Source organism: Choloepus didactylus, chromosome 26 (genome assembly GCF_015220235.1).
Source record: "Choloepus didactylus isolate mChoDid1 chromosome 26, mChoDid1.pri, whole genome shotgun sequence".
NCBI classification, from domain to species: Eukaryota; Metazoa; Chordata; class Mammalia; order Pilosa; family Megalonychidae; genus Choloepus; species Choloepus didactylus.
In genome coordinates, this window is record NC_051332.1 from 7,820,872 (window position 1) to 7,843,074 (window position 22,203).

Here is a 22,203-nt window from a genome sequence, read left to right on the forward strand (position 1 = left end):
GAAACTTCCTCAACATGATAAAGAGCATATATGAAAAACCCACAGCCAGCATAGTACTCAATGGTGAGAGACTGAAAGCCTTCCCTCTAAGATCAGGAACAAGACAAGGATGCCCGCTGTCACCACTGTTATTCAACATTGTGCTGGAAGTGCTAGCCAGGGCAATCCGGCAAGACAAAGAAATAAAAGGCATCCAAATTGGAAAAGAAGAAGTAAAACTGTCATTGTTTGCAGATGATATGATCTTATATCTAGAAAACCCTGAGAAATCAACGATACACCTACTAGAGCTAATAAACAAATTTAGCAAAGTAGCGGGATACAAGATTAATGCACATAAGTCAGTAATGTTTCTATATGCTAGAAATGAACAAACTGAAGAGACACTCAAGAAAAACATACCATTTTCAATAGCAACTAAAAAAATCAAGTACCTAGGAATAAACTTAACCAAAGATGTAAAAGACCTATACAAAGAAAACTACATAACTCTACTAAAAGAAATAGAAGGGGACCTTAAAAGATGGAAAAATATTCCATGTTCATGGATAGGAAGGCTAAATGTCATTAAGATGTCAATTCTACCCAAACTCATCTACAGATTCAATGCAATCCCAATCAAAATTTCAACAACCTACTTTGCAGACTTGGAAAAGCTAGTTATCAAATTTATTTGGAAAGGGAAGATGCCTCGAATTGCTAAAGACACTCTAAAAAAGAAAAACGAAGTGGGAGGACTTACACTCCCTGACTTTGAAGTTTATTATAAAGCCACAGTTGCCAAAACAGCATGGTACTGGCACAAAGATAGACATATAGATCAATGGAATCAAATTGAGAATTCAGAGATAGACCGTCAGATCTATGGCTGACTGATCTTTGATAAGGCCCCCAAAGTCACCGAACTGAGCCATAATGGTCTTTTCAACAAATGGGGCTGGGAGAGTTGGATATCCATATCCAAAAGAATGAAAGAGGACCCCTACCTCACCCCCTACACAAAAATTAACTCAAAATGGACCAAAGATCTCAATAGAAAAGAAAGTACCATAAAACTCCTAGAAGATAATGTAGGAAAACATCTTCAAGACCTTGTATTAGGAGGCCACTTCCTAGACTTTACACACAAAGCACAAGCAACAAAAGAGAAAATAGATAAATGGGAACTCCTCAAGTTTAGAAGTTTCTGCACCTCAAAGGAATTTCTCAAAAAGGTAAAGAGGCAGCCAACTCAATGGGAAAAAATTTTTGGAAACCATGTATCTGACAAAAGACTGATATCTTGCATATACAAAAAAATCCTACAACTCAATGACAATAGTACTGACGGCCCAATGATAAAATGGGCAAAAGATATGAAAAGACAGTTCTCTGAAGAGGAAATACAAATGGCCAAGAAACACATGAAAAAATGTTCAGCTTCACTAGCTATTAGAGAGATGCAAATTAAGACCACAATGAGATACCATCTAACACCGGTTAGAATGGCTGCCATTAAACAAACAGGAAACTACAAATGCTGGAGGGGATGTGGAGAAATTGGAACACTTATTCATTGTTGGTGGGACTGTATAATGGTTCAGCCACTCTGGAAGTCAGTCTGGCAGTTCCTTAGAAAACTAGATATAGAGCTACCATTCGATCCAGCGATTGCACTTCTCGGTATATACCCGGAAGGTCGGAAAGCAGTGACACGAACAGATATCTGCAAGCCAATGTTCATAGCAGCATTATTCACAATTGCCAAGAGATGGAAACAACCCAAATGTCCTTCAACAGATGAGTGGATAAATAAAATGTGGTATATACACACGATGGAATACTACGCGGCAGTAAGAAGGAACGATCTGGTGAAACATATGACAACATGGATGAACCTTGAAGACATAATGCTGCGCGAAATACGCCAGGCACAAAAAGAGAAATATTATATGCTACCACTAATGTGAACTTTGAAAAATGTAAAACAAATGGTTTATAATGTAGAATGTAGGGGAACTAGCAGTAGAGAGCAATTAAGGAAGGGGGAACAATAATCCAAGAAGAACAGATAAGCTATTTAACGTTCTGGGGATGCCCAGAAATGACTATGGTCTGTTAATTTCTGATGGATGTAGTAGGAACAAGTTCACTGAAATGTTGCTATATTATGTAACTTTCTTGGGGTAAAGTAGGAACATGTTGGAAGTTAAGCAGTTATCTTAGGTTAGTTGTCTTTTTCTTACTCCCTTGCTATGGTCTCTTTGAAATGTTCTTTTATTGTATGTTTGTTTTCTTTTTAACTTTTTTTTTCATACAGTTGATTTGAAAAAAGAAGGGAAAGTAAAAAAAAAAAAGAAAGAAAGAAAAAAGACAAACAAGGAAAAAAAAAAAAAAAAGATGTAGTGCCCCCTTGAGGAGCCTGTGGAGAATGCAGGGGTATTCGCCTACCCCACCTCCATGGTTGCTAACATGACCACAGACATAGGGGACTGGTGGTTTGATGGGTTGAGCCCTCTACCATAAGTTTTACCCTTGGGAAGACGGTTGCTGCAAAGGAGAGGCTAGGCCTCCCTGTATTTGTGCCTAAGAGTCTCCTCCTGAATGCCTCTTTGTTGCTCAGATGTGGCCCTCTCTCTCTGGCTAAGCCAACTTGAAAGGTGAAATCACTGCCCTCCCCCCTACATGGGATCAGACACCCAGGAAAGTGAATCTCCCTGGCAACGTGGAATATGACTCCCGGGGAGGAATGTAGACCCGGCATCGTGGGATGGAGAACATCTTGACCAAAAGAGTGATGTGAAAGGAAATGAAATAAGCTTCAGTGGCAGAGAGATTCCAAAACGAGCCGAGAGATCACTCTGGTGGGCACTCTTATGCACACTTTAGACAACCCTTTTTAGGTTCTAAAGAATTGGGGTAGCTGGTGGTGGATACCTGAAATTATTAAACTACAACCCAGAACCCATGAATCTCGAAGACAGTTGTATAAAAATGTAGCTTATGAGGGTGACAGTGGGATTGGGAATGCCATAAGGACCAAACTCCACTTTGTCTAGTTTATGGATGGATGTGTAGAAAAGTAGGGGAAGCAAACAAACAGACAAAGGTACCCAGTGTTCTTTTTTACTTCAATTGCTCTTTTTCACTCTAATTATTATTCTTGTTATTTTTGTGTGTGTGCTAATGAAGGTGTCAGGGATTGATTTAGGTGATGAATGTACAACTATGTAATGGTACTGTAAACAATCGAAAGTACAATTTGTTTTGTATGACTGCGTGGTATGTGAATATATCTCAATAAAATGATGATTAAAAAAAAAAAAAAAAAAAAACAATAGAATAAATAACACCAAAAGTTTGTTCATTGAGAAGATCAACAAGATTGACAAGCCCCTATCTAGACTGACAAAATAAAAAAGATAGAAGACCCATATAAATAAAATAATGAATGAGAAAAGTGATATTACTCTGGATCCTGAAGAAATTTAAAAAATTCTAACAGGATACAGTGAACAACTGTATGCCAACAAACAGGATAATGTAGAGGAAATGGACAATTTCCTGGAAACATATGAACAACCTAGAGTGACCAGAGAAGAAATAGAAGACCTCAACCAATCACAAGGAAAGAGAGTCAATCTGTCATCAAAAAAATTTCCACAAATAAAGGCCCAGGGTCAGATGGCTTCACAGGGGAATTCTATTAAACGTTCCAAAAAGAATTGACATCAATTGTACTTAAATTCTTTCAAAACCATGAAGAAAATGGAACACTACCTAACACATTTTGCAAAGTGAATGCCAATCTAATACCAAAACTGGGCAGAGGCTACAAAAAAGGAAAACTACAGACCAGTCTCCCTAATAAATATAGATGCAAAAATTCTCAACAAAACTCCTGCAAGTTGAATCCAAAGACTTTTTGTAAGACTAATATCTTACAAAAACACACCATGACTAAGTAGGTTTCATTCCAGGCATGCAAGGATGGTTCAACATAAGAAAATCAAAGTATTACAACACACTAACAAATCAAAAGAGAAAAATTGATTGATCTCTATAGATGCTGAAAGAGCATTTGACAAAATCCAACATCCTTTTTTGATAAAAACACTTCAAAAGGTAGGAATTGTAGAAAACTTTCTCAATATGAGGAAGAGCATATATGAAAAACCCACAGTCAGAATACTACTCAACAGCAAGAGATTGAAAGCCTTCCCTCTAAGATCAGGAATGAGACAAGGATGCCCACCATCACCACTGTTATTCACATTGTGCTAAAACTGCTATCCAGGGCAATCTGCAAGATGAGAAAAAAAAAGCATGCAAATTGGAAAGGAAGAAGTAACACTGTCATTATTTGCAGATGATATGATCTTATATCTGGAAAACCCTGAGAAACTGATGAAACAGCTGCTAGAGCTAATAAAGAAATTTAGCAAAGTAGCAGGATATAAGATTAATGCACATAAATCAGTAATGTTTCTATACACTAGAAATGAATGAAGTGAAGAGACACTCAAAAAAAAAGATACCATTTTCAATAGCAATTAAAACAACCAAGTACCTCAGAATAAACTTCATCAAATATGTAAAAGACCTATACAAAGAAAACTAAATAATGCTACTAAAAGAAATAGAAAGGGGCCTTAAAACATGGAAAAATAGTCCATGTTCGTGGATAGGAAGGCTAAATGTCATTAAGATGTCAATTCTACCCAAACTCATCTACAGATTCAATGAAATCCCAATCAAAATTCCAACCCAATTTACAGACTTGGAAAAGCTAGTTATCAAATTTATTTACAAAGGGAAGGTGCCTCAAATTGCTAAAAACACTCTAAAAAAAGTTAAACATAGTGGGAAGACTTACACTCCCTGACTTTGAAGATTATTATAAAGGCACAGTGGTCAAAACAGCATGGTACTGACAGAAAGATAGATACAGTGATCAATGGAATTGAATTGAGAATTTGGAGATAGATACACAGATCTATGGTCAACTGATCTTTGATAAAGCCCCCAAAGCCAATGAACTGGGACATAACAGTCTTTTCAACAAATGGGGCTGGAAGAGTTGGATATCCATATCCAAAAGAATGAAAGAGGACCCCTACCTCACACACTACACAAAAATTAACCCAAAATGCATCAAAGACCTCAATTTAAAAGGCAGTACTCGAAAACTCCTAGAAGATATTGTAGGGAAACAACTTCAAGACCTTGTATTAGGCAATCAATTCCTAGAACTTACATCCAAAGCGCAAGCAACAAAAGAAAAAATAGATAAATGGGAACTCCTCAAACTTAGAAGTTTCTGTACCTCAAAGGAATTTGTCAAAAAGGTGAGGAGGCAGCCAACTCAATGAGAAAAATTTTTGGAAACCATGTATCTGACAAAAGACTAATATCTTACATACATAAAAGTATTCTACCACTCAATGACAACAGTACAGACAGCCCAAATATAAAATGGGCAAAAGATATGAAAAGACAGTTTTTTGAAAAGGAAAACCAATGTTCAAAGAACACATGAAAAATATTCAGCTTCACTAGCTATTAGAGAGATGCAAATTAAGATCACAATGAGATACCATCTCACACCAATTACAATAGCTGCCATTAAGCAAACAGGAAACTACAAATGCTGTAGAGGATGTGGAGAAATTGAAACTTATTCATTGTTGGTGGGACTATATAATGGTTCAGCCACTCTGGAAGAAAGTCTGGCAGTTCCTTAGAAAACTAGATATAGAGTTACCCTTTGATGAAGCAATTGAACTTCTCAGTATACACCCTGAAGATCTGAAAGCAGTGACATGAACAGATTATCTGCAGGCCAATGTTCATAGCAGCATTATTCACAATAGCCAAGAGATGGAAACAACCCAGATGTCCTCCAACAGATGAGTGGATAAACAAAATGTGGTATATATACATGATGGAATACTACATGGCAGTAAGAAGGAATGATGTTGTGAAACATATGAAAACATGGATGAACCCTGAAGACATAATGCTGAGCAAAAGACAGGCACAAAAAGAGAAATAGTATATGCTACCACTAATGTGAATATTGAAAAATGTAAAATGAATTGTTTATAATGTAGAATATAGGGGATCTAGTGATACAGAGCAATTAGTGAAGGGGGAATGATAATGTAATAAGAACAGATATGCTATCATGGGTGAATTTATTGTTCTGGGAATGCCCATGAATGACTATGGTTCGTTAATTTCTGGTGAGTATGGTAGGAACAAGTTCACAGAAATGTTGCTATATTAGGTTATTTTCTTGGGGTAGAGTAGGAACAAGTTGGAAGTAAAGTAGTTATTTTAGGTTAGCTGTCTGTTTCTTATTCCCATTTTGTTTTGTTTGAAATGTTTTTTATTGTATGTTTTAAATTTTGATAAAATCATTACTTTAATAAATAAACAAACAATGGAAAAATATTCAGAGCCCCTCTAAGGAGCTGGGGGAGAATGCAGGGGTGTTGTGCAAATATAGTCCCCAAAATCCCCTACATCAAAAAGTATCAGAAGTGTGTGGGTGATAATGCCTCACAATCCCCATAGGTACAGTAGGCTCATATAATGTAGACAAAAGGATTTGGAAGAAAACCCATTTTGTCAATCTGATATTTCAGTAAAGTGGCAGCTGAAATCTTAGCTTATATTAATCCTTTTCAGCTATAGCACCCTTTCATTTCATTAATTATTTATGTGGAAGTTCTTCTGTATTCTAAATTCTCCTCTAAAACATTGTTCATAATTACATAATAATTTCATGGACAATGATATTGTCAGAAGAAGTCACATTAATTTACCCATTTGTACCTCAGTCCACATAAACAATGTATTAAATGTGCTTGGAGATTGACATTTTTTTAATCCTCAAATTAACCTTACTTATTAAGGCTAATTTACCTATTTAAAAAATGAAATGAACAGAGGTGCAGAAATCTTTAGTAACCTTAGAAAATTACATGGGTAGAAAAGAAAGCCAGAGTTTGGATTTTTTCTCCCTGCCTCCCCAGTTAAAATTTCTTAAGCCTTACACTTAAGTTTTGCCTGGAACATCACCTCTCATTTCAACAATCAGAGTTGGCACCTTATTGTGAAAATCTCCTTTTCATATGGTTTGCTCAAACAATTATGCCCCTTGTCCAGGTTCTCCTACCACATGAGAACCTTCACAGAATTCAATCCTCTACTCAAATATCAACCTCTGGCTCATCTGATGTCTAATGTACAGCATAATCCACTTTCTCACGTCACCAAATAACTACTGAAAACAATATTTCTCTTGCATTGCCTGCTCCATGACTCCACAGAGAACATGACTAAGATGTTGAGCCAGGTCTAAACACATATTTCCTTTCCTCAGGTCACTCATAAAATTTTTTATTATACATTTGTTTGTGCTCCCTACTGGTCTAACTGCATAAAATTATTCCGTCCATGATTTTAGACAAGTTTCCCTGTGAAAAGTATGAATGAATTAGTTTGGTAGAGCTAACAGAGGTTTTCCAGATGCCATTGGCCATCCTCCAGTGAAGGTACCTGATTGTTGATGACTTACCTTGGATACTTTACAGGCTTAAGACTGTAACTTTGTAACCAAATAAACCTTCATAAAAGCCAATCCATTTCTGGTGTTTTGCATTCCAGCATTAGCAAACTGGAAAACGTTTTCATACCAGAAAAGTGGGGTGCTGGTGCTGCTGCATTTACCAATGCCAACATGTTGGAATGGCTTTTTAAATGGATAAGGGGAAGATTCATGAAGAACTGTGAGGAGCTTGATAGAAAAGGCCTAAACTGCTTTGAAGAGACTGGAAATACAAACTCTAGAGATACTTCTGATGAGGTCTTGAGCAGAAATGATGAATGTGTTGTTGCCAACTGGAAGAAAGGTGATCCTTTTTTTAAAGTGGCACAGAATTTGGCAAAATTGAATCCTGGTATTGGATGGAAGGAAGAATTTGAAAGCAATGAGCTGGGATATTTGGGTGATGAGATTTTGAAACTAAAAGTTGTGGATATAGCATGGCTTCTTGAAGCTTATAGTAAAATGTGAGCACAGACAGATAAACTTAGAACTGAACTCTTGGGTTCAAAGAAACCAGAAACTGGTGGTTTGAAAAATTCTGAGCTTCCAGTGGGTGGAGCCTCAGAAGCTATAGCCCAATGTGAGGATTTAACCAAACATGGAACCCAGACACCATTCAGTACAAGCCAGGATTGGAAATGGAGTTATCCAGAAAGGATTTGTGGAAACTCCTGATGTCTGACAGCCTTGATCCCTGTGTGCTTCATGCAAACCAACAGAATTTTTGCAAGATCTTTATAGATGGAGCTGCTGCCAATCTGGACTGGAGGAGACAGATGAGGAACAAATTGAAGGAAAAATTTCTTCAAAGACAGCCATGGAGGTTGAGGTCTGGAGTCAAGAGGTCTCAGGCTGGGAGAGTGGGGTGGCCCACATAAATGGAAAGGGTGAATTTGCCCTGGAGGTCAAGAGTGGGCCTTCCACCTCGATGCTTTGGAAGAGTTTTGCCACCCTGGGCCCCAAAGAGGGTGGAGCACATTCCCAGGAGACTGGGGAGAGCCTGACCACTACCTCACTATTCTGAAGGGTTTGAGCATGTGCCCTGGAGATGGAAGAGAATCTGGGTGCTGCCCCAATGTCTGAGGAGGGTGGGGCCAAGAAGGTGGTCTCCCCAATGTGTGATGTTGGAGCACTAACCCCAGTGTTTGGAGAGAAAAGGGCTGCTGCAAAAGTCCTTAGGAATGGTTAGACTCCCACTCTCTCATGCCCCATGGATGCAAACTCATGCTGGGAATGACATTCAGACTTTGAGATCTAATGGAGTCTGCCCTGTGGGTTTTAGTAATTGTTTTGCTCCCTTAAACCCTGTTTTCCTTTCAATTTCTCCTTATGGCAAGGGGAATGTTTACCCTATGACTGTTCCTCCTTTGAATATTGGAAGCAGATAAGCTGTTCTAAGTTTTACATGTACAGACCCAGAGGGGGAATTCTGCTCTTGTACAGACCATGCTTGTAACTGATTCTGATGGGATTTCTACTGAAATGTAAGCTTTTGTGATATTGAGATGGGATAATATATTTTGTATATGGAAATATCATGTCATTTTGGGGTCCAGGAAGTGGTATGTGCTTGTTTGGATGTATTATGTCCCCCAAAACACCATTATCTTTGATGCAGTCTCATGTGGGTAGGAAACATATTGGTATTGATTGGGTTGGAGACTTATGATTGGATGTTTCCATGGAGATGTGATTACTCAACTGTGGGTGAGATATTTCATTGGCTAATTTCCATGTATGTGTGGCCCCACCCATTCAGCACGGACCTTGGTTAGCTCACTGGAGCACAAAATAAGCTCAGACAGGAGTGAGCTTGCTACAGCCAAGAGGGACACTGAAGAATGCACAGAAGCTGAGAGTAGCTGCAGATGAGAGACAGTTTGAAGATGGCCATTGAAAGCAGACTTTTGCTCCAGAGAAGCTAAGAGAGGACAAACACCCCAAGAGCAACTAAGAGTGATATTTTTGAGGAACTGCAGCCTCGAGAGGAATGTCCTGGGAGAAAGCCATTTTGAAACCAGAACTTTGGAGTCGACATGCAACTTCCCAGCTAACAGAGGTTTTCCAGATGTCAGTGGCCATCCTCTAGTGAAGGTATCTGATTGTTGATGACTTACCTTGGACACTTTATGGCCTTAAGACTTTAACTTTGTAACCAAATCAAACCCCTTTATAAAAGGTGATCCATCTCTGGTGCTTTGCATTCTGGCAGCATTAGCAAAGTGGAACAATGATGTTCATAGCAGCATTGTTCACAGTTACCAAGAGATGGAAACAATCCAAATGTCCTTCAACAGATGAGTGGATTAAAAAATGTGGTACATACACATGATGGAATTCTATGCAGCAGTAAGAAGGAATGAGGTCATGAAACAGGACAACATGGATGAACCTTGAAGACTTAATGCTGAGAGAAATAAGACACAAAAACAGAGATTGTATGTTACCACTGCTGTGAACTGTGTGAAAAATGTAAAATAAGTGTATCATAGAATATAGGAGACCTAGAGATAAACAGCAACTAGTGAAGGGGGACTGATAATGTAATAAGAACAGGTAAGACATTGAGGGAAATCTTAACGATATGGGAATGCTCAAGAATGACTATAGTTTGTTAATTTTCTTGGGGTTCAGAAGAAACATTTTAGAAGGAATGTAGTTATTTTAGTTTTTTTGTTTTTCTTATTCTTTTTGTTTTGTATGAATTTTTAAAATTTTTTGATAAATGAAGTTTAAGAAAAAGAATCAAGGCTCAATCAATAATCAAGGGTTGCAGTTCAACAGTTTCAGGTATTTCCTTTCAATTATTCCAATACACTAAAAAATACAAAGGGATATCTATATAACACATAAAAATAACCTCTAGAATGACCTCTCAACTCCATTTGAAATCTCTCAGCCCCTGAAACTGTATTTTGGTTCATTTCTCTTCCACCTTTTGGTCAAGAAATCTTTCTCATTCCCATGATTGGGCTCCTTTTTAAGGAAGCCAATTATGGTAGCTCCTCTTACCTCTGATTCAGTGATTCCTTGAGTGGACCTAATTTTTATTGGCCAGGAGAAGCAGAAAAAACCAACATGTTTCCTCTGAGACCCCTCCATGACCACAGTGTTTTATTCTGCCTGAGGGAGGAGCCACAGGATCTTCACTGCTGCCTAAGATGGGTATCAGCTACAGTGAATGACATACAGTAACTGTGAATAGTCAGGTCCCAGAACAAGCTCTTGGCCATGAAAGAGCTTCTTGCCACAGCTTTAGCATCAACCTTGTTTAGCATTAATTCATGTATTCAAATATGTTTGGAGAGATTATGATGGATGGAAGCCCAGGGTAGCTATCCAGAGATCAGGTGACACAATCTCATTAGCCTTAATGAGTTTCAAATAACAGAGCAGATTTCCTTTCTATGGTTTCTAGGACATAATATGATGGATAACTCAATCAGGAGACCTCATGGAAAGTAGGGTCTTCTAGTTCTCTAAAGTTGCCATTATGTAAAATACCAGAAAGGAATTGGCTTTTTTAAAAGGGATTTATTTGTTTGCATATTTACAATTATATGGCCATAAAAGCATCCAACAATGTGCCTTCCCAGCTGACAGAGGTGTTCTGGACACCACTGGTCTTTCTTCAGTTGGCATCTGGTCTTTTTCTCCCAGGTTACACTTCAAAATTGCTTTCTTCAAAATGTCTCTGGGCTTCTGTATCCGTTACCTTCTCTCAGCTCCCTGCTTGGTTCTCCTGGGTATTTGTCTCTAAACATTTGAGAGTCTTCCCAGCTTCTCCATGGCAAACTGGGCTTCTTCTCTTAGCTTAGCATCTCCCAACATCCTTCTGTCTGCATCTCCCAGCATCTCCAAGTATCTCTGTCAACTATTTTCCATCTCTCCTCCTGAGTCTCTTAAAGGACTCCAGTGATCTAATTAAGACCCACCTTCAATGGACAAGGCCACACCTTCATGGAAATAGTCTAATCAAAAGGTCTCACCCACATTTGGGTTGGTCACATCTCCATGGATATAACCTAATCAAAAAGTTCCACCCCATTCAAAAGACTAGTGTTATTAATACACATTAACAAATCAAAGGTGAAAATACACATGATTATATTGACACAGAAAAAGCAGTTGACAAAATCCAGCATCCTTAAAAACAACACATTCAAAGATAGGAATAGAAAGAAACATCCTCAAAATGATAAAAGGGATATATGATAAGCCTATGGCTAACATTATATCCTGGTGAAAGACTGAAAGCTTTCCCTGTAAGATTTGGAACAAGGCAAGGATGGCCACACTCACCACTGTTATTCATCATCATGCCAGAAGTTCTACTTAGAGGAATTAGGAAATAAAAGGCATCAAATTGGAAGAGGAAAAGTCAAATGTTCACTATTTGCAGATGACATGATCCTATATATAGAACTTTCCCCAAAATCAACAAAGCTACTGGAGCTAAAAAATAAGATAAGCAATATGGTGGGATATAAGAGAACCACACAAAAATCAGTAGTGTTTCTATGCAGTAGTAATGAGCAATCTGAGGAGGAATCAAGAAGAAAAATGTATTTACTATGGCAGCTGAAAGGATCAAATATCTAGGAATAAATTTAACCAAATATATGAAGGACCTGTGTGCCAATTTGGTGTGTTGTGTTCCCCCAAACTCCATTATCTTTGATGTAATCTTGTGTGTGCAGACCTATCAGTGTTAATAAGATTGTAATTCTTTGAGTGCTTCCATGGAGATGCACCCCACCCAAATGTGGGTGATGTCTCATTGGATAATTTCCATGGAGGTGTTGGCCTGCCCATTCATGGTTGGTCTGAATTAAATTACTGGAGCACTATATAATATCAGACAGAAGGAGCAAGCTGCTACAGCAAAGAGGACACTTGGAAGAAAGCACAGGAACTGCACACAAGAGACAGTTTGAAGACAGCTTTTGAAAGCAGACTCATGCTCCAGAGAAGCTAAGAAAGGAGAAATACCCCAAGTGCAACTAAGAGTGACATTTTTTTGAGGAACTGGGGGAAAGCCATTTCAAAACCAGAACTTTGGAGCAGACACCAGCCACATGCCTTCCCAGCTAACAGAGGTTTTCTAGACACCATTGGCCATCCTCTAGTGAAGGTACCTGATTGCTGATGTGTTACCTTGGACACTTCATGGCCTTAAGACTGTAACTGTGTAACCAAATAAACCCCCTTTATACAAGCTGATCCATTTCTGGTGTTTTGCTTACCAGCAGCATTAGCAAACTAGAACAACCTGTATTCAGAAAACTACAAAACATTACTAAAACAAATCAAAGAAGATCCAAATAAATTGAGGGACATTCCATGTTTATGGATAGTAAGACTAAATATCACCAAGATGTCACTTCTACTCAAACTGATTTACACAATCAATGCAATCACAATCAAAATACAACTTACTTTGAAGAAATGGAAAAGGAAATTATCAAATTTATTTGAAAAGTATGAGACCCCAAATAGCAAAAAATATCTTGAAAAAGAAGAAAGAAGTTGGAGGAATCACACTTCCTGACTTACAACACATTACAAAGCTACAGGGGTCAAAACAGCCTGGAACTGACATAAAGATGGACATACTGATCAATGGTAACCACAATGAAAATATCTGAAAAATCTACAAAAATGAGAATTGATTCTAACTGGTCCATTAAAAATGATCAACTAAATATAAAAGGAGGCAGTAATGAAAGAATTGAGTAACAAAAATGTATAAAAATTACAAAAACCAAATAGCAAAATGTCAGAAATCCTGAATCATCAGGAGCTAATTTAAAGATAAATATCTTAAACTTCCAAAACAGCATAAATTTGCAGAATGTATAAAAAATCATGACCAAATTATACAATTATCCCTTCAACATCAGGCCTTTCCCTAATGTGCTTTCAGTATATCACAGGTCAGCATAAGAAATTAAGTCAGAATTCTGGGGTAGTTTTGTGGAACCTACAGATGAAACATGAAGGCCACCAGAAAACAAAGACAGGGCTTAGAAACTCAGAAATGCATAAGATATGTTTTATCTTTTAATATCAAGTTTCTGTAAACACAAAAGAAAAAAATTCAGACTCCTCTAGTATGAAGGGAGGGCCAAAAAATTTTATGTGGATTTTCCAGATTGTGGGGGCACCACACCCCCAACCCTGTGATATGGAAGGGATAACTGTATTCTTCTTACAAGAGACACACCTTAAATTCAAAGACAGAAGTAGGTTAAAAGTGGAAGGATGATGGAGATGGAAGAAGATGGCTGCAAAGAGAGGAGTGGAAGTTTGTCCCCCTGGAGCAACTAATAAACAACCAGCAATAACTCATGAATGATCTGGAATAACTGCCTGGGGACAACCATGACTGTCCACACATTGTACACCAACCTGGGTTGGGAGGAATGCCTGAGATCATAGCGTGAAATCTGGGAGTAGAAATTGTGAACCCAAGCTGGGAGCCCACTCTCCCATGGCAGCCCAAACTGCAAAGCCTTGCTGTGATAGATGGCAGCACTGTCTGAGCAAGGGAATATACCTCAGTTCAGCTCCAAATGGGGTTTTAATTGGCAAAGGTTGACTGCTCAATGCAAGCTGCAAATCCCCCAAACCAAGCTGCAAATCCCAAAAAGCAGACCAAATATACATATAAAAAATAAAGTGGAAGTTGTAAGTCTTTCATTGTAAGTAATATCCATTATGCCAAGCTCTCCTCTAATTATTTATTTTAATACCTTTTCATTTAAAGTAATTACTTAATTAGAACAGAGCTTCAAATAATGGATAAAAGATGATGCCACATTTATTACCCATAAGAGACCCACTTCAGATTCAAAGACCCAGAGAGATTGAAAGTGAAAGAATGGAAAACAACACTGAGATACTGCATGCAAATAATAACCAAAAAATAAGTTAGGCTTGCTAGAGTAATAGACAGAATTAAAACAGACATAGTCACAAAAGATAAAGATCTATATTATATATCTATAAAAGGATCAGTCTACCAAGGACAAATAAAAATTATAAACATATGTAAGGAACAACAAAGCACCAAAATATATGGAGGGAAAAAAATGACAGATTTGAAGGGAGAAATAGTTCTACCATAATAGTTGGAGAGTTCAATTTACCAGTTTCACAAATGAATAGAAAAACTAGACCTATTATTAATAAGGGAATAAAGGACTTGAACAACACTATAAACCTACTAGTTCCAGTACAATATTCATTCTTCTTAAGTGCATGTGGAACATTCCCAGAATAGACCATATGTTACCCATATGTAAAAACACTGAATTCATAAGTATCTTTTTTGACCAAAGTACAATAAAACTAGAAATTAATAACAGAAGGGAAATCAGAAATTTCCACAAATATGGGGAAATTGAACTATACACTCAATCAACCAATGGGTCACAGATGAAATCATGAGGGAAATTAGAAAATACTTTGAGATATACAGAAATGAAAACATAACATAACTTACAGGATTCACTGAAAACATTGCTTATAGAGGAATTTATAGCCACAATCACCTAATTAAAAAAGAATAACCATTCCAAATCCATAACAGCACTTTATGTCTTAAGAAAATACAAAAGACCAAAATAAACCCAAAGCTGGTAAAAGAAAGGAGATAAAGTTTAGAGCAAAGATGAATTAGAGAATAGAAAAACAGCAGAATCAATACAACTAAAAGTTGGTCTTTTGAAAAGATCAACACAATTAAGCTAGGCTGCTTAAGAATAAGTGAAAGAAGAATCAATTCACTAAAGTTAGTAATGGAAAGGGTGACATGTCTAACAACCTTACAAAAATAAAATGTGTTTTAAGAGAACACTGTAAGCAATTGTGCCCCAATAGATTAGATATCTTTGACAAGATGGACCAATTCCTATAAACACACATTGCCTTTTTATAAACTTTACTCTTAAAAAATCACTGTTCTGTAAAAGAAAAAAAAAAACAAAACCTTTCAGTGCACATTTTTTAAAAGCAGATATTTAAGGTAATCATGTATTCTATTTTTTATGTTACCCATACTTTAATGTTACTCTATGTCTTCCTAGTCTAGCCATTATGTAACATTCTTAAGGGAAGTCATGATCTAAGTCAATGCTGTGTCAGGGAACATAATTACTTATGCAAACAAAACAACCAATTGTTTGCCCTGTGGTTTTATGTTTAGATTAGAAGAGATAATTTAAGGTGAAAATGACAATGTTAACTTGTCTACTTAGTATCAAAGGACTTCATTTGCTGAGGTAGGAAAAACCTCTTGGAAAGAAAAGGTATCTTAGCTAAAACCTTAAGATCTAGCTGGAAAAAATCTTAGAAAATATGCTTGGGAAACAAATTGCTTTAATGGAAAAATGTACAAAATCCCAGCAACAACCAACTGCTCTTTGCAGAAACTGAGAGAGGAATGGGCTGCAGGCAATTGAGTCAAACTGGACTGCAGAGAGTGACAGAAAGAAGGATTCAGGGCCTGAAGACCATTGTAAGCCCTATAGCTCTTGTTCTAAGGACAGCTTGAACCTATCAACAAAGTTAAAGGAAAATGTCACAAAGAGATATCTGTGTCCAAGACAGCCCTTTAGGTTTTGGATGCATTGATGTAAGGACTAGAATGTTACATCAACAGAAAATTTAGGAAGGTATTGGTGAATTTTAAATATTCAAAGATGTTGCCCACAAGACTTGATGAAAGAAATGAGACCTGTGACATAGCATGTAAGTAGAAAACGAAGTCAGGAATAATCTAACCCTTTCTCCTTAAATCCCACCTAGATCAAGTACAGATGACTTACTTGGTGCTGGATCTGAATCATGTTGCAGGGGATCCCACAGTGCAATCTGGAAAAAATTGACCATTAAAATAAAGAATAACAGATGAAAACACACTGAATAAAATTAATACATGCTATAGCATAAACAGAGAGCAAGTAAGCTCTTTGAAAGGCAGAAAGTCAAATAAAATATAGGAGCACTGTTGGAAATGGAAAAAATAACCATTTTGCAACCATTCGAGTTTTGGTTGATTCAGGAGAGAGGATGGTGTGTGGAGGATGGATGGAGACCATCATACTGACATATTCTCAGATTGTCTTCATAAAATGTCATTCATTAAAAAGTGAAAGCATGTTTTTGCATGTGAAATGATCTGACAGAACTTTCTTCAGGTTATCAACTTCACATCACCAGTGGATTTGGGAAGTGGATCTCCTATCCCTCCTAATGGGCTGCATTGAGAAAAGCATAGCTTCAAGCTGGGTTCCTACTGGGAAGGTAGGGTCTAAATCTCAAAAGGAAACACTAGGCAGACAAGGGGTCATTTATGCTCTTAAATTTGTCAAAGATATGAAAATGAAATAACCTCTCAGGAGGAGCACAATATTGAAGCTGACTTCAAAAATGGATATTTTGGAGAGTCTATGAAGGGTGGAACAATGGGAAAAAGTTGAAGGGGTCTGTGATTGGGATTAGAGCATTGAAGCAAAGTTGACTTTCTGATTTGGAGTTTTCTAGGAAAATCTCCTTGCTCTATAGATAAATTCACTGCAGTAGTTTTATGAAATGTTTGTTAGTGGCCAAATGTGGTAAAATTAACAACTGGAGAATTTTAGTGAAGGGATCAGGAATTCTTTGTACCAACTCTTGCAATTTTTATAGGTTTGCTATTATTTCAAAACAAATTAGTTTTAAAAATGCCCATGTTACTACCATGCCACTATATTCAGAGGCCAAATCTACCTAAATGCAATTCCACCAAAATTTTGAAAGCAATTGACCTTTTCAGTGTCTGGATGTTATTAAGGAGGAAATGTGTCATTATTATATTAATAGTACTATGTCTTTGATGGCCTGAATGATTTGGGCTGTTTGTGGAAACAGTGAGGTGTTTGTATTCCAGTTTCTCACAGAAACTCCTTCCTCTGCTGCATGTTTTCTATACTGACTGCCCTTTACTCCAGGTTGAGAGCCATGGAGAAGGGCATGTATTATATAACTCCCTTCTCCCAACCTAGGGGCATGGTACTCCAGTATTTCTTGTGCTCACTATGGCTTCAAGAGGTGGCTCAGACCTTAGTTTAGATTTTTTGTATTTGGCTTTCTTTTGTCTGTCTGTGCATGTGTGTTTCAGGGGTCATCTATCTTTCCCCTTCAGGAATATTTTGGGACACATTAGTGAATATTAGAAATTAATATTAGAAATATTAGTAGTGATATTAGTGAATATTGAGTTTCCTGCTAAAAATAGATTACAATATAAAGACTATGTGACCTATTAGTGAGATGATATACCAAACCAAGAAAGTAGTTAATAAATATCAACAAAAAATCCTCACAATATATTAAGGTGGATGGTTATTAAGCCTTGCCCCATTCAGTGTATTTCATTAATGTAAAATTTAACTAGACATATGAATCCATTTTCAGATTAGAAAATAGGGAAAGAGAAAAGCAAAGAAAGTGAAAACAGTTGATCACCATTTGAAATATTATTACAGGAAATAGGCATATACAAAATGAGATTGTAGACCTACTTATTTTACCTTCCCATGGAAATATACAAATTAAACAAGGTGCTGTCAGAGTTTGAATATTCCATGGGAGAAATTTACTTTCAATGAATACATCTGATTTACAAAAAACAGCCTCTATACAGCTCTTCAATAAACCGATAATTTAAGTCCTGTACAAATTTCATCTTAAGCAGTTTTAAGCGGTATGCAATACTAGTTATTGTAAAGCACAATCCTGATTTGAACATCAAAAACTGATTTCTGTCCATGCATGATTTCACTTGGCACAAACTTATCTTAACTTGGAGGTAGCATATCTTGTAAAATTCACATAGCAAACAACTAACCAATTTAAAGTGTACAATTAAGGGGCATTTAGGACATTCTCATGCTGTTCAAGTTTCATCTCTTTTGATCAATCTATATAAATAATATAGTATCAGCCACACTAAAACAAAAGACATTTCAGCAAGCTAAACTTAAAAGTAATTTAAGACCCTCACTTGGTCATGAGACATTGCAAGTGACAATTTTTTCATTTGAAAACAAGAAAAATTTTAAAAGTATATTTCAAAAACTCAAAAGTTTGCTTTTATTAAAGCCAGGAAAAGTAAAATTATTCTAAATGTTGGAATTTGGGGTAGATAACATTTAAAACTAATGTTGGGAGTTGTATTACCCGTACTTGCAAACATCAACATTTTTTTCAATTATGTAAGCGGTCCAGAAAAAATGAACCAATAAAATACATAATAAAGGTGTATACATAGGAGCACCATTTACCCTTTCACTTCAGGCTATGATATGGCTTAGCCAGGACTGGCCTGCCCCCCAACTGCTCCACTGGAAGTTAGAAATATTTTGCATATCCCTTTCAGTATTGCAGATGCTTTCCCCCTCTCTGGGAATCTCTATCCGGATTGTCTCCAATGAGAATTCTGATTCTTTAAAAAGTAGCACAGCATGCCAGATTTCGACTCGGCAAAGCCCTCAATGAGCAGATACTTTGGTAAAACACCTCTCGCTAAAATATTACCTGAAAAAGTAGAGAATGAACTACATGGGAACAGGGCAGAAAATGAAGGTTCTGTGCTCCGTATTTAGGAAACAAAAACAAAAACAAAAACAAACTACAAACACTTGGAGAACTGCAATGAAGTTCCCTCCTCAGCGTCAGGCCCGGATAGGGAAATACTCACGTGCAAGCCGCCCAAGCACACCCAGAGCCCTGGGCGCCTCCTCCGTGGGTTCCGTGCGAGAGAAGCGCTTGTCTGACCTGCGAGGCGGCCGCTTGGAAATGAACAGGGAGGCGTCTCCGGCCCGCTTTAGTCAGCAAATGAGGTTTCGCGCGCCCTCTCCTGGCAGGAGGTCAACAGCTCAGGAAGCTTCTGGCCCCGCTTGGTCGTAAAAATGCGCCCCCTCCCCCAATGTCTGAATCACTGAGATTGTGTTCAGACTGTTCAATGCCAGTACACTGAGCATGGTATTTGCTTGAGCAGTGAAAGAAATCAAAATGCTCCTCAAGTAATATAATTGAAACATTTTGATTATCAATTCTATCCTCTCTTCTCTTCATTCCATCACTGTACTATGATCTGACCAATTTTTCAGATTTATGACATTTCTATCATTTCTGTCCGTATAATGACAGTGGACATACTATCATCTGGATTTTATTTCTGAGATTTTACATCTATATACTTGTGTTTTATGTAAGGATGAATACAAATTTTAAAATGAGAAAGCCTTTATACTTTCTGTTGAATGTAAGGGAAGAGACTGCCTTCTCCCTCCCATCTCTCTGAGAATTTTCTTTAGAAAATTCATACTTGTAAGTAATACCACTTTCTTTGTTCTTTTGAAATACATGTACTTTTGAGATGTGTGTAAAAGTTTAAATAAGCCTCTTGAAAATTTTTCCTCACAAGTTCTACACAAGAAAGGAAGCCATTTTTTTTGAAATATAATCAAAAAATATTTCTCCTAATTTCTGATAAGAGATGAGCATAACATCTGGGATTGAGGGGTGGGAGTTGGGGTTCTGGCTCCAAATTGTAAACCTACCTCTGATTCTGGAGATATGAGAAATAAGTTGAGAATATGTATGAAATTAGTTGTATCTGCTTAGTCCCATAAAAAGCATCAGATAGCTTTCTGTCTTTGACTCTATTTGTGGATTGCCTATGATGTATCACAATCTGCTTTAATACTTAGTCAATAATAAGATTGTTTTTCTTTCTCTTCTCTCTTTGAAGAGAGGTTTTGGGTGTTGGGAAATGATTTTGTTTTTATTTATCTTTTCCCAACTGTTATCTTTCCCCTAAATTAAAATATATCTCAAATTCAAGACATTACCCTCCATTGAACAAGTGAAAGTTATGTCTCCTCTCATTCCAAATCTTAGTTAATGGCTCCATTAGCCATCCAGGAATTAATTCCTGAAAACCCCTTTCAACACCACAGAAAGCCAATAGAAAACTTATTTTCTCTGCACTGAACACTTTGTCATCCTTTGTTCCCTTTCAGTCCAAAACACACATATGCCTCCTCCTTATTCATTTTCTGTCATTGTCAGTTTAAATGTTAATCCCTGTGAATTCCTCCCTTTTCTGAACACTTAGCCATGTTAGCCTTTCCTTCCTCTTGTCAAGTTCTCTTGAAGAGAATACTACTTCATCTTCAAGCAAAGCCTGTATTTTGTCATTATATGATTATTTGCTTTTTCATTTCTTTGTCTCACATCACTTTCATGGGACTTGTTGCAAAAAAATAAACCCAGAATCTTGAAATAAGGCAAGTTCCTCTCTGACCATTATTTATGAATCACATCCCAGAGGAATTCCTTCTCCACAGTAACCAAACTTAACCTCAGATAGCATGCCACCATATGTCTGCAGTTAAGATCACACAATTATCTTCATTGTTACAATTCATTTACAAAATAAAGGAGGCCCATTTCTCCTGGGGAAAATTCCCTCCAGTACTCACCTGAACTGAAAGAGATGGAAAATTCAGGGGATACTGGCCATTACTGAGGATGCTGTCACCACATTCCAGAGCTCAATGCTTCTTTTTCTTGCTCTAGAAAAATCAGTTTTGATGGTGCTTGTTTATGTTGTTAATAACTTCATCAGCTGTTTATGAAAGGATACACCTTGTTTAACTTGAAAGCCAAGGAAGAGAAATCTAATCAAAGTATGATAAAGAAAATCTTTCACTCCAATTGTATAAATCATATATATACTAATAATGAAAATAGATTATATATTTTCATTCTGCAATTATTCTAAGATATACGAAAGCAAATTTCATACCTTTCCCCCAGAGGACTCACTTCTGGTTTTGGGGGACAGTAATGCAGAAAACTTTCAGAAAGAGGATCAGTCCTGCTGAAGTCTGTAAAACTACAAAAATTCTCTCAGGTTGAGAGCATTAATGTTTGCTCTGTACAACTACAAATAAGCTGCCAATATGTATTTAATGGAGTTATTTTTATGCAAGTATGCACATATTTTATACCAAGGAAGAAAAATACCGTAGAAGAACATAGGTCTCTTCTAATTCAGACTTGTCTGATGTTAAATCCTACAAGGCTCAAATATTAGGCATTCAAAGGAACGCATTGTCCCATTTCATTACTTATCTGATTTTAAATATGATGTGTTTCAACTGTTTTTAAAATAAAATTAAAAATTTAAAAGTCCTAGGACATCTGAGAGAAGTCAAAATAAATTTGTAAAGAGAAACCAAGCAATATATTTAAATTTTGGGTAGAGACATTTGTTTCCAAAGGAAATATTTTGTCTTTTAATTTTTTAAAAGTTTTCTGAATTTTAAAAAATTGTGTTCTGTATTATTTTGTCAGCATTTTCAGTAATGAAACTCAATTTTAACATTCTCTTATATTTTCCTATGTCTTCATATATAAAAGTAAATATGACTTTACATACAATTGTAATGCTTAAAATTTATTTCTCAGATGCTATTGAGCACTGAAGGACTGATAGGCATTTTCCTAGCGTTTGGGTATGTGATTGTGAGAAAAAAACATGTGCTTCCCTT

At 36.9% G+C, this 22,203-nt stretch overlaps 1 protein-coding gene across 1 annotated transcript in view; it reads right to left on the reverse strand.

Moving 5' to 3' along the window:
- The window catches only part of LOC119520845 (zinc finger protein 596-like), a 146,736-nt gene extending 127,317 nt beyond the window's left edge, over positions 1 to 19,419 (reverse strand). The window contains exons 1-2 of the mRNA XM_037818734.1: positions 19,341 to 19,419; positions 16,426 to 16,471 (exon numbers count right to left, since the gene is read on the reverse strand). Coding sequence (XP_037674662.1) covers positions 16,426 to 16,446 — 21 coding nt within the window. The 5' untranslated portion in view covers positions 16,447 to 16,471; positions 19,341 to 19,419. The remainder of the gene's footprint in view (positions 1 to 16,425; positions 16,472 to 19,340) is intronic.
- Positions 19,420 to 22,203: the final 2,784 nt, after the last annotated feature.